The sequence below is a fragment of the Budorcas taxicolor genome, chromosome 12 (genome assembly GCF_023091745.1).
Source record: "Budorcas taxicolor isolate Tak-1 chromosome 12, Takin1.1, whole genome shotgun sequence".
NCBI classification, from domain to species: Eukaryota; Metazoa; Chordata; class Mammalia; order Artiodactyla; family Bovidae; genus Budorcas; species Budorcas taxicolor.
The window spans coordinates 29,104,494-29,120,067 of NC_068921.1; the positions used below are offsets into that span (position 1 = coordinate 29,104,494).

The 15,574-nt window shown below is 44.1% G+C and overlaps 1 protein-coding gene across 1 annotated transcript in view; it reads right to left on the reverse strand.

The window, feature by feature from the left end:
* The window catches only part of FRY (FRY microtubule binding protein), a 328,020-nt gene extending 315,257 nt beyond the window's left edge, over positions 1–12,763 (reverse strand). Inside the window, exons 1-2 of the mRNA XM_052649908.1 lie at positions 12,507–12,763; positions 11,613–11,785 (exon numbers count right to left, since the gene is read on the reverse strand). Of these exons, the coding sequence (XP_052505868.1) occupies positions 11,613–11,785; positions 12,507–12,763 (430 nt within the window). The remainder of the gene's footprint in view (positions 1–11,612; positions 11,786–12,506) is intronic.
* Positions 12,764–15,574: the final 2,811 nt, after the last annotated feature.

Here is a 15,574-nt window from a genome sequence, read left to right on the forward strand (position 1 = left end):
ACTTTGATCTTTAGGATCTTTTCTACTTCTTTTAAGTCAAGAGTTCCCTACTAGGGGACGGGGACAATAAAAAATTCCCAAGTATGTGGGGAAAATTTTCACATTGCAGTTAGAAGCCCAGCCCCTGCCCCCCAGAGTTCTCCAGGGCTGTGGATTCTGAAAAAACCCCTTCAGTAATTTGCATTTGCAACACTGATTGAAAATAAATGCCCTATGTTGCTAAATTAATATTCCTTTAGTTGTACAAGCATTTGAAAATCTCAGAAGACAGGAAACCCTTCCTGAGCTGGACTCTGAGAGGGAACAGTGGAGTTATGACCCTCTCCCACTTAGCTATGTTCCAGAGAGTGCAGAAGAGGCCCAAATTACAATAGGTAAACAACCCCTCAGCAAAACCCCCTAATGCAGAGGACAATTACAGTCCCCTGGCATTTTCCTGTAGGAGACACTCCACTGCCAATTAGGGCTTCTGTGCTAGATGACACGGTGTCAGTATTGCTATTAGCTGGTGCAACACAGAGGCCTAAATGCTGGTGACAGAGAAGCAGGGACACCCAAATTAGTGCACCCAACCAGTCCACTCTAAAGGAGATCAGTCCTGGGTGTTCTTTGGAAGGAATGATGCTAAAGCTGAAACTCCAGTACTTTGGCCACCTCATGCGAAGAGTTGACTCTTTGGAAAAGACTCTGATGCTGGGAGGAATTGGGGGCAGGGGGATAAGGGGACGACAGAGGATGAGATGGCTGGATGGCATCACCAACTCGATGCACGTGAGTTTGAGTGAAATCTGGGAGTTGGTGATGGACAGGGAGGCCTGGCGTGCTGCAATTCACGGGGTCACAAAGAGTCAGACACGACTGAGCGACTGAACTGAACTGAACTGTCCCAGTAAAAAATTAGATAGGGAACAAATTGCTGTGTATCAGTGTCTTAACCATCAACTCGGCCTTCACCGTGCTTTGCATCTAGTAGACATTCAACAAGATAGCTTAGATTTTTGTTGAATAGATGTTGTCTTTCTCACGGCATAGCTTCCTTTATCCTTGGGCACTGTTTTTAAAAATAACTATTTACTTGTGTCTGGCTGTGCTGGGTCTTCATTGCTGGGCAGACATGTCTCTAGTCACAGTGAGCAGGGCCTGCTCTCTAGCTGCGGCGCACGGGCTTCTCGGTGCGGCGGCTGCTCTAATTGAGGAGCCCAGGCTCTGGGTGCGTGGGCTCAGTGGTTGTATAGTTCCCAGGCTCTAGAGAACAGGCTCGGTGGCTGAGGTGCACAGACTTAGTTGCTCCATGGCACGTGGGATCTTCTCAGACCACAGATCAAACCCGTGTCTCCTGCGCTGGCCAGGCGGTTTCTTTACCACTGAGCTACCAGGGAAGTCCTTGTCCTTGAGCTATTTTGATACTTAAAAGAATGTTTCATTAAATCGAATCTTTCTGGCCCATAATTGCTCCAAGATGCCATCCAGTATTGATTATCCATCAAGAGGATTCAGTCTTTCTTAAGTATCAGGGTGGGACAGAAGAGCGTGATTTGATAGCTGAGGGAGGACCACAGAGAAACCTGATCTCCTGACAAAAGTACACACCCTCTTCCTGGTTCTTCCACCTTGGGGCTCTGAACTCCCAGGATGTTCAAAGACAGCTCTGATAATAAGTTGTGTGGCACACAAAAAAATTAACTCATGTCCCACTCAAGATGGGAGGTTTTAAACTTGTGACTGAAAAACAACCCGACCATTTTGTAATGAGAGTTTTTACATGCATGCCACCCAAACATGACTACCTGTTTAAGCTCATTTTGTAAACCCCTATTCCTAAGTCTACATTTTCCTAGACTTTAAAGAAAAGTGGGAGGTATTCTAGTTAAAATTTGAAGGTATACATTCTTTACAGACTCCCAAAGTATTTGAAGTAAAGGAATGTTGGGGTCTGGTCATTTATGTATTTAACTGGGTAACTGGATGACCATTCCCCCTGCTAAATATTTGTTAAGAGTACATTACTCATGAGAACAATAAAAAATATTTAAAATTATCACTGAAGTAGCTGGAGTAAATATAAAGTTGCTCAGTCATCTCCAACTCTTAGTGACCCTGGGCACTGTAGCCTACCAAGCTTCTCTGTCCATGGGATTCTCCAGACAAGAAGGCTGGAGTGGGCTGCCATGCTCTCCCCCAAGGGATCTTCCCGGCCCAGGGACTGAACCCAGGACTCCCTCATTGCAGGCAGATTCTTCACTGTCTGAGCCACCAGGGATCTTAATATAAAGTTACGTGGATGTAAGAATACATAATCTTTTTACAGTCTAGATATGACTACTAGAACTTAGAATGTTAAGGATGGAAATAAGTTTGTACAGCTACACATTTGCTATAGCTCAGCAAATGGAAATGAACTGCTTTTAGAACAAGAGTGTTTAAGCCACCTCTTAATATATTGTAAGTCTTGTCTTCAGAACCATATTATTTGTATTTATTTATCTTTTTATGACAATAAGAAAAAGTCTGAAGTCAAGCTGTAAATCTAACACCTTCTGTTTATTCTGGGTCCCTGCATAAAGGTAAAACTTATTTTCCTTTGTTTATCATGCATGTTTATAGTATTAGCATTTTTGGTTTCCTTAAAAGTAACTGGATCACCATATTAAGCCTCATTAAAGGTTTTTGGCTTTGTCTCTTTTTAGAAAATAGAACAAAGCAAAATGAGAACAGAAAATTTGCCTTCCTGAAGAAACTTGTCCAAAAAATACATTTGATTAAGAAAAGAGGATTCCTCAGTTTTTGCTTCATTAATATTTTTGAGTAAGAAATGCTGTAAATATTTTTTAACTTTTGATTTTGTATTGGGATATAACCAATTAACAGACAATGTTGTGATAGTTTCAGGTGAACAGTGAAGGGACTCAGCCACACATACACGTGTAGCCATTCTCCCATGAACTCCCTTCCCATCCAAGCTGCCATATAACATTGAGCAGAGTTCCCTGTGCTATGCAATAGGTTCTTGTTGATTATCCACTTTAAATATAGGAGTGTGTATCTGTCCATCTCCAAATCCCTAATTATCCCTTCCCCACATCCATCCCCCTGACAACCATAACTGAATGAAGTAAGTCAGACAGAGAAGGAGAAATATTGTATAACATCCTTAATATGTGGAATTTAAAAATAAATGATACAAATAAACTTACTTACAAAACAGAAACAGACTCACAGACTTGGAAAAATGCTATAAATGTTTTAAATTAAAATGTCTTTTTTTTTTTTTTTGGCTGTGCCAAGTAGCTTGCAGGATCTAAGCTCCCCAAACAGGAAGTGAACTCCAGCAGTGAAAGCAACAAGTCCTAACACTTGACCTCCGTTTCCCCCAAATGTCAAATTTTTGACATCCAAAAGTTTTGAAGTCTAAATACTCCTAATATTTAAAAAGATGAATTTCAAGTGGTTAATTCATTTATAATCATATAGATAAGCTATATATTATATATAATTACAAACCAATTACCATCCTATTCCAAATTTTGGTTCAAAGGAAAGCCAGGGATAAATTTCCAAAAGCAGGGCCTTAGACAAAACTAAGAAAAATTATTAAACATAACAAGGCCACAACTAAGTTTTGAAATCACCGACAGTGTTGTTACTTATACAGAACAGTTTTTTTAGAGGCCTGTCATGACAACACTCTCAAGTTTGATAATTCATGTTGAGAAAATATATGGATATTTATATCATGACAAGAGTTTCTGTGTTATCCTCTTTTTCTTGGAAAATGAAATTAACAGGTCTTTTAGTAGCATCGTCTCCTTACACAGAATTTACATCCACAGAGGGTCTGGTTAGCAACTTAGGATAATTCTCCAACCATGAAGATTTGCAAAAGTGTTTCAATCACACCTACCCATGAAAAGTACAAATTTTGAGAAACAAGACCTTTGATACCACCAAAGTAGAAGCGAACACTGTCAATTCCAGCTGTGTATCATTTCATCATCATGCACTATTTCATTTGAGTTTCATGTGACTTGGTGACACTGGATATTCATCCCCATGTTACAGATGAAGAAATAAAAAAGTTTCTGAGAGGAAGAATAGAAGGCTCCAGTGTTTAATAGCCTGGAAGTTTGCACTTAATTTCAGTTTCTCAACTGTTTATTTACTTATCTATTTTTTCCAACAGAAAGTATTTGTTCAGCAACTAGGAAAAAATAGATAAATAAATAAATAAAAAGGGTCTACGAGATCAAGTGACTCATTTGAGGTTACACATTTCTTAAGATGGGGGGTTAGAACTTGAACCCGGTTGTGAGGCAGATACTTTGTGAAATCCTTCAGCTGGAACCCTTTCATGAGAGAAGCAGTTCAGACTCGTGCCTTTGGGGCTCCCTGACCTTAGTCTGGCGCACGGCCACCTCTGGAAGCTGCTGCAGAAGGAAGTCACATGACCTGATGGGCAGGACAGATGGATGGGGTGGGGCCCTGGATCGGTGATGACACATTCGTTCGCACCTGCCTCCACCCTGTCTGCCCATCTTACCACCTTCAGGGCACCTCCCACATCAGAGCCCTGAGGTGGGTGTTGTGAGGACACCCAGGTATGGGAAACATGGGTCCTGATGTCACCGAGAGGAGCCACTGAACCCAGCGGCACAGGATCCCAAGAAGCCCAGTTTACAGCACATCTTTAAGGAGGCGCTATGGCGGCCTCTTGGTCCCTGGAAGGCCCTGCTGGACCGTCATCCAATCACTACTCAACAGAGGCCTGAGTGACAGAATTCTGACAGCCAACACAGTACTCAGGGAGGCAGCTTAATTACAGTCCTTCCCTGCGCCCAGGATAAGAGGCTCCCAGGAGCGCACCCAGCCCAACTCTTCAGCCTCACTCTCTCCTTCTGGCCACCTCGGGGAGCCCAGAACCACCTAGCTGCTACTGTTCTTACTGCTTCCCTGTGTTTCTAATAAAATCCTACGTGCAGCAAGGGGAAATTTTACCCTGTTGTTATTGTTTAGTTGATAAGTAGTGTCTTGACACTTTGCGACCCCATGGACTCTTGTCCACCAGGCTCTTCTGTCCATGGAATTTTCCAGGCAAGAATACTGGAGTAGGTTGCCATTTCCTCCTCCAAGGGATCTTCTCAACCTAGGGATCAAACCAGAGTCTCCTGCATTGGCAGGCAGATTCTTTACCACTGAGACACCCAGGAAGCCAGAAATGTTCAAATACTGTTTTATTATTAAAATGATTTAAATGACTTTTTTTTTTAGATTGTGGATATTCTTTTTAAAAGAAAGCCTCTGGAGTAGAACTGCTTTAAAAACAAGAATGGAGGTTCGCTTATATCGCTGGGATATCTGCTATGTGAGTCCTGCCTGGAAAGGCCCTGCTCCTTGCGGCCCCAGCAGACTCCCCACACTCGTCCTCTAAGCAACAAGGAAGTACGCGCGGAACGGCCTGTTTCCTCCAGGCAGATGGCTCCTTGCTTCTCAAACAGATGACTGCAAAATCCGTAGGATATTTTAAGACTGAGCAGATGAGATGCATCAATTTGTCTGCTTAGCAGCGCTGAGTGAACAGCCTCTGACACCTGGGACCTGGGCCCCATTCTGTTCCACGTGCAGGAAGAGATGCTCACTTCAATCTGACATGCCCACGGGTGTGGTATGTGTTAGGACCACTTCTCTCTCCTCCTTTGCTTTCTTAGATCACTGAGCTGAGCCCTCTGCTCTGAAGCTGCTGGAATTCTTTCAGGAGGATGAGGAAGTCAGGCTGCCTGCCTGCTAGGGACCTACCTACACTTTTTTTGGTGGCGGGGGTGGGGGCTGCTGCACCAGGTCTTAGTTGAGGCATGTGGTATCTAGTTCCCTGACCAGGGATCGAACCCAGGCCCCCTGCATTGGGAACTCGGAGTCTTAGCCCAGTGGATCACCAGGGAAGTCCCGAGACCTGCATACATTCTTAATGCCTGGCCTGGTGGAGCTGAGATGGTGGAACTTCAAATGAGCAACTCAAACTAGTTCTACAGTTGAGGCTTCTTCAAGAGAAAGATAAATGGTTAATTTTTGATGATTTGGTAAAAATCATATGAATAGGATGTTTATATGTACTGGTTTTATTTACGATTCATTGCTGTGAGTATGGTGTCCCCTCATTCCTTGACTCAAGAGGTATTTGCCGGATTATACGGTATGCAAGGCATCCTGCTAGGAAAATTCTTTCCTATCAGTCACATAAGAAACTGTCTTCTTTTCTGCTGTTTTCCCAAGGGCTAGAATAGATCCTGGGATACAGAGGATCCTAACACATTTTAATGAATGAATTACATACTGAGACAGGGGTACCTGCACTCCCCCTCACCGGGAGTTCCTACAGTGATGAACATCATTGATAAAGACCTTGCCCTTTGACAGTCTCTACTGCCAACTCGTTCTCTTTTAGAGCTAGAATGAGATGGGCTCCACAGGATGGACCCTGCCTCACAGTAAATTAGTTAACTCACCACTAATTGAAGTTAATTAGTTAACCTCACTGAACATTGACCACCTAGGATGCCCAACTCCTTCTCTGACACAACTGGGCCATTCGAAGACATATACGTCCCTGTTTTCAAAGAGTTTCTGTACAAAACTTAACAGTTGCCACCAAGCAACAAAGTACTGAAGCCTTTCACAACCTAAGACAATTGAACACAACCCCAGGAAGAAAGGGAAGGACTCTTTATGCAGTAATGAAGCCAAGGAGGTGGTCGGCACAGAGGAGAACCCAAGAGAGGCCAGAAGACTGGGTGATTACAGAAGACAGAAGTTGTGAATCAGGCCTTGAAGCCCAGGTGGAGAAGGGAAGAAAGGGCAGAACAGGAACACAGGGGTGGGTGTGTAGGGGGGTGGGTGGGTGTGTGTGGGGGTGGGGGTGTGTGTGTGCACAGTGTGTGTGTGCGGGGTGTGTGTGTGGTATCTGTGGTGTATGTGTGTGTGGTATGTGTGGTGTATATATGTGCGGTGTGTGTGCGTGGTGTGGCGTGTACATGTGGTGTGTGTGGTGTATGTGTGTGCGGTGTGTGTGTGGTGTGTGTATGTGTGTGCGGTGTATGTGTGTGGTGTATGTATGTGGTGTGTGCTGTGTATGTGATATGTGTGGTGTGTGTGTGGTGTGTGTGTGTGGGGTGTGGTGTGGTATGTGTGTGTGTGTGCAGTGTGTGTGTTATGTGTGATATGTGTGGTGTGTATGTGTGATATGTGTCATGTATGTGTGCGGTGTGTGGTGCATGCGTGTGTGTGTGGTGCATGTGTACGGGGTGTGTGTGTGTGTGTGTGTGTGTGTGTGCGGGGTGTGTGTGCGGGGTGTGTGTGTGGTATGTGTGGTGTGTATGTGTGATATGTGTGGTGTGTGTGTGGTGTGTGTGTGGTGTGTGTATGGTATGTGTGTGGTGTGTGTGGTGTGTGTGTGGTGTGTTATGGTGTGTGTGTGATGTGTGTGTGGTGTATGCATGTGGTATGTGTGGTGTGTATGTGTGATATGTGTTGTGTGTGTGTGGTGTGTGTGTGTGGTATGTGTGGTGTGTATGTGTGATATGTGTTGTGTGTGTGTGCGGTGTGTGTGTGGTATGTGTGATGTGTGTGTGGTGTGTGTGGTATGTGTGGTGTGTGTGTGGTATGTGTGGTGTGTGTGTGCGGTCGGTCTGTGTGGTGTGTGTATGTGTGTGGTGTGTGTGGTGTGTGTGTGCAGTGTGTGTGGTGTGTCTGGTGTGTGTGCAGTGTGTGTGTGGTGTGTGTGTGTGGTATGTGTGGTGTGTATGTGTGATATGTGTCGTGTGTGTGGTGTGTGTGATGCGTGTGTGGTGTGTGTGGTATGTGTGGTGTGTGTGTGGTATGTGTGGTGTGTGTATGCAGTCAGTCTGTGTGGTGTGTGTGTGTGTGTGTGTGTGTGGTGTGTGTGTGCAGTGTGTGTGGTGTGTGCGGTGTGTGTGTGTATGTGTGTGTATTGGGAGGCAAGAGAGGATGGGAGAGTGAAGGGGGCATACAGAGCGCACAGGCATGCCAGGAGCTCAATTTGAGTCAACCACAATTTGAGTCAACCACAATTTGAGTCAACTGAATAAATATTTACTGAGCTCATGCTATGTGCCAAGCATTGTGACAGGTACAAGGGACACAATGGTTAACAGGACTGATATGGTCCCTGGCTCCCGGGCTAGTGGAAGATATAGACAAGTAAACAGATAATTACAATACAATAAGTGTTATGATAGGGAAAAGTCCAGGTGTCAAGAGAAGGAACAGAGAATAGACCCAACCCAGTTGGGAGGGCCAGGAAAACTTCCTGGACATTCCCTAAGAGGGTGGTCAAGCTGACACCTGAAGCTAAGGTAGGAATTAGTCAGGTGAAACTGGGCACGTAGGTGATACAGCACTTAACCCAGAAGAGCAGGTGTGATGGGCCATGGGGATCTGAAGTGGGCTGGGTTTGCAGGACTGCAAGAGGAGGAATGCTAAGAGATGGGCCAAGGACAGAAGCACTGGTTGGGTAAGCAGTCTCGTGTACTTTGCATTAAGGAGTCTGGACTTTATCCTAAGAGCAAAGGAAGTCATTGAAGAATTTAAGGGAACGAAACAAACACATTTTCATTTTGGGTCGATAACCATCTGACATGTGAGATGGTCCTTAGAGGAGAAATGGGCAATAAGAACAGAATAACATGTAGCTTGCTTCTTCATGGTCCAACCTAGCCAAGTGCAAGAACTAAATGAATATTGCATGAGTGAATGAATGAACTGATCAACACAGCAGTCAATCGCTTGGCTTAGGACTGAGAACACAGGACTTGAGACGGAGGATAATGCTATCTGGGAGTCTGTAAGGGTCAGAGTGAATACACATTAGAACACTGACACGTCTTCAATCTTGAATCTCATCAGACAAATGATAACAATAGTTATCATTTTGAGTTGGTGCCTAAATTTCCCTGATGCTTGGTCCCACATTGTATCTGCTCTTTACGTGTCACTACATATCATACAGGGGCTTCCCTGATAGCTCAGCTGGTAAAGAATCTGCCTGCAATGCACGAGACACTGGTTCGATTTCTGGCTTGGGAAGATCCCCTGGAGAAGGGATAGGCTACCCACTCCAGTATTCTTGGGCTTCCCTCATGGCTCAGATGGTAAAGAATCTGCCTGCAGTGTGGGAGACCTGGGTTTGATCTCTGGGTTGGGAAGATCCCCTGGAGGAGGGCATGGCAACCCACTCCTGTATTCCTGCCTGGAGAATCCCTGTGGACAGAGGAGCCTGGTGAGCTACAGTCCATGGGGGTCGCAAAGAGTCAGACGTGCCTGAGCACAGCAACACACTTGATGTACGTTTCTGTTTCAGCTGACCTTTAGGAGCTGCGGTGGGTTTTTCAGGCCAGGGTATTTCTAAGTCATCTGTCATAAAAAGAAGTTAGTGCAGCCTGCATGACAGTGAAGTTGTGGTTTATTTGAAGTTGAATTTAGACAAAAAAGAAGTAGCTAGCATTGTTCAAACTTCAGGCAGGTAACTCTCCACCTTGTCACCTGGATACCGTGGCACACAGGGAGGCTGTTAAGAGTTCATCCCCTCTTGCTGTCCCCAAGGTGGGGAATGGCAGCAGAACTAGGCAGAAGAAAAAGAATGTCACTGAAGGCCACAGGGGTCGGTGAGGTGGCTTGGAGACCGGCCCTTTAGGGACACAGTCTACACTAGAACCCAAGTCCCCTAAGTTCAACGCCTCTTTCACAGCTCCACCCTGTCCAATTAATTAGGACAGTCCAAGTTCTTAGAAAGGAATGACTTGTGTGAGGTTCGAGCTAGAGGTCTTCTCATAATTCTGTGATTGTAGCTGACAGCCTGGAGCGAGATGACCTTCTAGAAAGAGAAGGCAAAACGGAAATGGGGGCTGGAGAGGGTGAGATATTCTGGGATCTGGCTGTCTGGAAGTGTGGGGGAGGGGTGGTAGAGAAAAGCCTGGTGAATCACGACACACGTGGATCCCAATGTTGTTGTTGTCATTTAGTCGCTCAGTCGCATCCCACTCTTTTTCGACCCCATGGACTGTAGCCCGCCAGGCTCCTCTGTCCATGGGAGTTCCCAGGCAAGAATACTGGAGTGGGTTGCCATTTCCTCCTCCAGGGGATCTTCCTAAACCAGGGATCGAACCCGTGTCTCCTGCCTTGGCAGGCGGATTCTTCACCACTGAGCCACCAGGGAAGCCACATGGATTCCCATACATTAAACCAAACACAAGGAGAAGAAAGAGCAGAAGGTGAAGAACAGGCCTGGGAGCAGGTTTCTGAAGAAGGGCTAGGGAACCAGCTCTACAGAAAGCGTTTCGTGTCACACAGGCTCGGGAGAGCGAGGCAGGTCTGGGCTCCTCGTCACTTTCAGATCAAAGAGAACAGGCAGAAAGCTACTGTGTTTTCAGATACTCCAGTCACTCAAGCGCTCCTCCTCGAAGTCTTGTTTCCATCATCCCCTTCCTTCTCCTGCCAATGCACCTACACACATACACCTCTGGCCCACTGCAGCCCGGGCTTTGCTTTTTCCCGCAGAGTATTTTCACACCAGGGTAGCATCACTGACCCAAGAACTCCATGAACAGAAGAACTTCCTTATGAACTGAAATTTTCAGCTTGCGGCCTTGGTGGCCCACATTTCTAAATCATCACCTAGCTGTTCAGTATTTCCTAAAACAGTACAAAGACTGTGAGGGGGGTATGTTTCATTTTTATGACAAAGGAAAGCTTGAATGAATTCGCCTCGTTTATTTTCTATCATCACAGAATTAGATTTCAGCAGTTGGGTCTAATCTATCAATCTAACCAATCAATCAATCACAACAAAAGGCCACTTTCAGTTTCTCCAGAAAATTCCAACGCAAACAGTACTGGAATAAGTTGGCTAAATAATTATCCTCTCCAGGGATCACGCACCAGTGATACCTCAGCGAGAGTCCACTGTCACAGGCACCTTATACAATCTACACACCTGTAATACCAGGCTTGGCCACCTAAGGCCACCACCAGAGTCTCTTTATCGAGATTGAAATCTGGGAGTCTTCTGAGCTCCAGTACACTCCACCTTAATCGAGCCCTTTACTACAAATGGTTTTAGGCTCTGATGCAAGACAGGAATTTGAAGCATGCATTTGAGTATTTAATGGCGTTAATTTCTGGTGCACACAAACATCAGCTTCACTCAACAATCCAATAATCTTGCAAAATAAAGAAAATATGTCAGAAAATGAAATGCAGCATGGAATTCTCCAGGACTGCAAGCAAAGCAGGTCCCAGATTCCTCAGCCCGACAGAATAGCTGCCTATTTACAGATACTTAAAAGTCAAAGAGACACCTATTTACAGACCCTTAAAGATATGAAAATAAATCAAGAAAAGAAAAAGGATGAGAGTGCTTTCAGGTGAAAGAACTGTTTTTTTTTCTTTTTTTTTTTTTTACAATTAAACATGTTTATTTTACTGCCTCAAGTTCTCAGACATGTCCCAAGTTAATCTGAAATGTAACACATCTGATCATTAGAAATGAAATACAATCCTTGTTGTTGTTGTTTTAACCGGCAGGCATCAATTGAAACAAATCCTACCTGGAAATATGGATGGTCTCTTTTTTGGGCGCCTCAGGTGAATGGGTTCCAAGTTTCTAAAGTTTCTTTGAAGTCTTGCTTTAATATCATTTCCTATGAGTAATTCAGGTGGCAGGCTGCTCCGTCTTGATGATTTATAATCATTTTGCGATGAATTTAGTTTGTTCTTCGTCCTGGAATATAAATTGCTGTCATCAACCGCCATGGTAGGAAATACATTTGATTTTCCTGGCAAAAAATTCTGAAAAGCCAAATCCAGGCGCAGCCGCCTCCGTCTCCACCCCTCCTCTCCACTCAGGAGTTCTCATGCTTTGCCCCGCACTTGTCTGGGAAGCTTAGCAAGTTGATAGGCGTGGACTTGAACAGGTGTAGAATTACTAAGCAGCCCCTCCTATCCACAGTAAAGAGCACAGGGGAGGAGAGATCTAAAAAATCATTAGGTGCAGGAGGCTGAGGAATGCCAACAGCTGTGGCACACGGGTAATAAAAGGGGCGAGATGAGTGCTGAGCGTGATCTCTGTTTTATTGGTGCGACGCCATAAAGCAACCACAACTTACTCTTTCAGAATGAATACCTATGCAAATCACAAGCCTAATTATTGTTGTTTTCTGAAACTCTTGGAGACTTTTTTTTTTATAGAAGTTTTGGGGAAACTTTGGAAAACATTTTTACATTCCCTCCTACCTTTTTGTTTCACACAACACAGACAGAGCAAATGTCTGTCTTTACGACATTCCTTATCTGGTGGGCAGTCGACTGGAAGTGGGCTGGACGGAGGAGATGACAGATGGCTGGGATGAGCAGGAAGGACCCCAGGGTGGGTGTGCATGAGCAGCAGTGCTGCCGGGAACCCAGTGCAGCCTCCCACCCTCCCCTCCCCTCCTGCGCTCTACCTGGAAGATGGCTTCTGGGAAAGGTCAGCTGTCTGACAAGGTGAAGTCAGAGGTCTAGCCAGTGAGCTGTGACCTACCACGGAGGGCACCCTCCACTCAGCCAGTGGAAATGACCCTGTGGTCTCTGCTGGGATCCCGCCTGGCTTGCAACTAACGTGGTCAACTGGTTTGGTGGTCTGAGAAAAAGCAGCATTCACCAGATTCCAGCTCGACCTGTCCCATGCTTGCTTTCTCTCTCTTCCGGACTTTGCATTCATACATCCTTTGTTCCCTTCCCCGTTGCTCTATTTATGTGGAAAGGCTCTGCCCTCTTTTCTCTAACTGACTCTGCAGAACTCATATTTCTATCATTTATCCTCTCATGTCCCAGGGCTGGGTCTCCTCTCCCCTGCTCCTCCTCGGTCTCTCTCTCTCTCTCTCTCTCTCTCTCTCTCTCTCTCTCTCTCACACACACACACACACACACACACCCCCCTTAGGTTCTGCTTGACTGCAGTGTGAGTCAGAAGGTAAAGATGATAAAATCTGCCTTTTCTCTTCCCAGTGCCTGGAATCAGTAGATACGTAACATTATACGGGATTTAGAGGCTGTCTCAGAAATCACTGTTTACTTTGGTTTGTGCTTGTATGCGTGCGTGTGAAGAGATTATTTGCAAGTCTCTGGACTGTAGCCGGCCAGGATCCTCTGTCCGTGGAGTTCTTCAGGCAAGAATACTGGAGTGGGTTGCCATGCCCTCCTCCGGGGGATCTTCCTAAACCAGGGATGGAACCCACGTCTCTTATGTCTCCTGTATTGGCAGGTGGGTTCTTTACCACTAGAGCCACCTGGGAAGCCCTTACTTTGGTTTACTGTATGCCAAGTAGATTAGATTATTTGATAGAATCTGGGAGCTGGGTCTTTTCACTTGAGTATAAGTTTCATTCTCTTTTCTCCTTTTAGCAAATAGTTCTTTTTACAACAGATTTTCTGAAGAGTGAAGTTTTTTTTGTTTTAAGAAGTGTGTCCAGATTAGGGTTGCGCTATAACCCATAAATTATAATTATAATCCAGCAAGCTGTTTACATATTAGATTATTAAGTTATTTTACTAATTATACACCATTTCCCTTGCAGGACTTAAAACTATTTTGTCAAGTTGGAACATACCACAAACTTCAAAACAATGAGTGGCTTGTACAAAACTATTTTGAAAAGCCCATGAGACTTCTTGAATCTCCCTTAGCTTAATGAAAACACACTTTTTTTCCCAGCAAAGAAATTAAAAGTAAAGCATTACTTAAAGTTTGAGGTAATGATTTAACAGGAGAAAAAATACATTTCCATAATACAAATCTAGAGAACAGTGGTGAAGTTCTGAGTCCCTAACAGGGTAGAGCCCTGGGCCACAAAATACTGGATGTTAACAGGGGGAAATCTAGCAAAGATAAGCTGAAACTTGAGCTTTGAGTGACTCTCATTCCCAATTCACAGTATCCTCAGGGGGCTGAACAAGAGTGCAGACGAAATGAAATGGAGCCTCAGAAACAAGGTGTGATTATCACATACAGTGTGGGAGAGGCACGGCTGCCCACAGAGAGCCTGGCTGCAATACAGGGTTAAGAGCTCAGGCATCTGGAACACAGTAACAACAGCTGTGGTTACTGCACACTTAATACCGGCCAGGTTCTGTGCTAAGCTTTGGACATGCATCATCTCACGGATGCCCCCTAATCCCCCTGCTCTACAGACGAGCACACCGAGACCGCCAAATGCTAAGGAACCAGAGGAGAGGAGATCAGAACACAGATTTGACCTGCCTTCAGTGCTTCTGCCCAAGTCCACGCTTTAAGCTACACCATACTGAAGAAAACAAAACAAAAACTACCATACTCAAAGTACGCCATGCTGCATTCTTAAATGTATACATGAAATCTGAAAGAACTCTAAAGTCTTTCTCTACCTTTCCATTGCGCCACCGAGTGAGGGAGGAGGGGTCTGGCTGACCTAACTCCAGCCCTACCCCGCCCCGCATAACCCAGCTGTCAGGACATCTGTAAGGTCCATGCAATGGCAGTAAGAGAAAGCAGGAGAATTCAGATTCTTGCTTTAAGAAAATGTATTCATGTTGAGACTTTTCATATTAAAATGCATTTTAGATAAATGTACTACATTTTCCTGAGATTTAAATCATAATGGGGGGGGAATCCCACCCCACTTGAAGGTGTCCCTCATCTCCTGATCTTCTAAAAATAAAATGATGTTAGAGAGGGTTTGAGGGTTCCAGATATTCTCAGTGTAACCCCTCTCCTGCCCAACTATTCTCCACTCATTGGGAATAAAAAAAGATATGACTCTAGTCATTTAATATGTTTTCTTAAAGGGAAAAGTGAGAATAGCTTAAATGTGCTACTATTCAAATTTTAGGATAATGATAAAAGGGCCAATTTATATTTTAAAATAGCATTAAGTTTGTGAACATGAAAAAAGTAAACTTTCCTTTCAAAATATTTCTGACACGGTGAATGATAATCAGCCACAAAGAATTCAGCTTGGTTTGGGCTAAAGGAGAATATTCACAGACTGTGATGTTAAGTCCGTCTCTCCCTCTTCATGGTAACAGTCACAAGTGGAATTTCACTTTTTTTCAAGTAGTTCAAACAATGATGATGATATTCGGCTCTGAGCTAAAAGAAATCTTAGAGTGTAATTAAGTAATTTAAAATATATAATTGGACATATTCTATTCCTATACTTTTAATAACCATGATGCTTTAAAGGTTTCCATTCTCCCAAAAATCCAATATATTCATCTCCTTTGAATTATTCTAATTTCTTATCCTTCAAGAAGCTGTGTATTTTTTTTATTAAGTGATGTTACCATCTCATGAATATTTTATTCTTCCTGCTAGTAAGACACTGTCTTCTTTCTCTTCAAGTGTTCAAATATTCCATAGAAAGACATTTATTTTCTCATTTTATGGCTATAATTTTCTTGCGAATTTTGGTAGTTTTAAAAAGAGAATTTTAAAGTGAATTTTGGTAGTTTTAAAAAATCTAAATTATTTGAATTTTTTGAGAGAAAGGAAAGT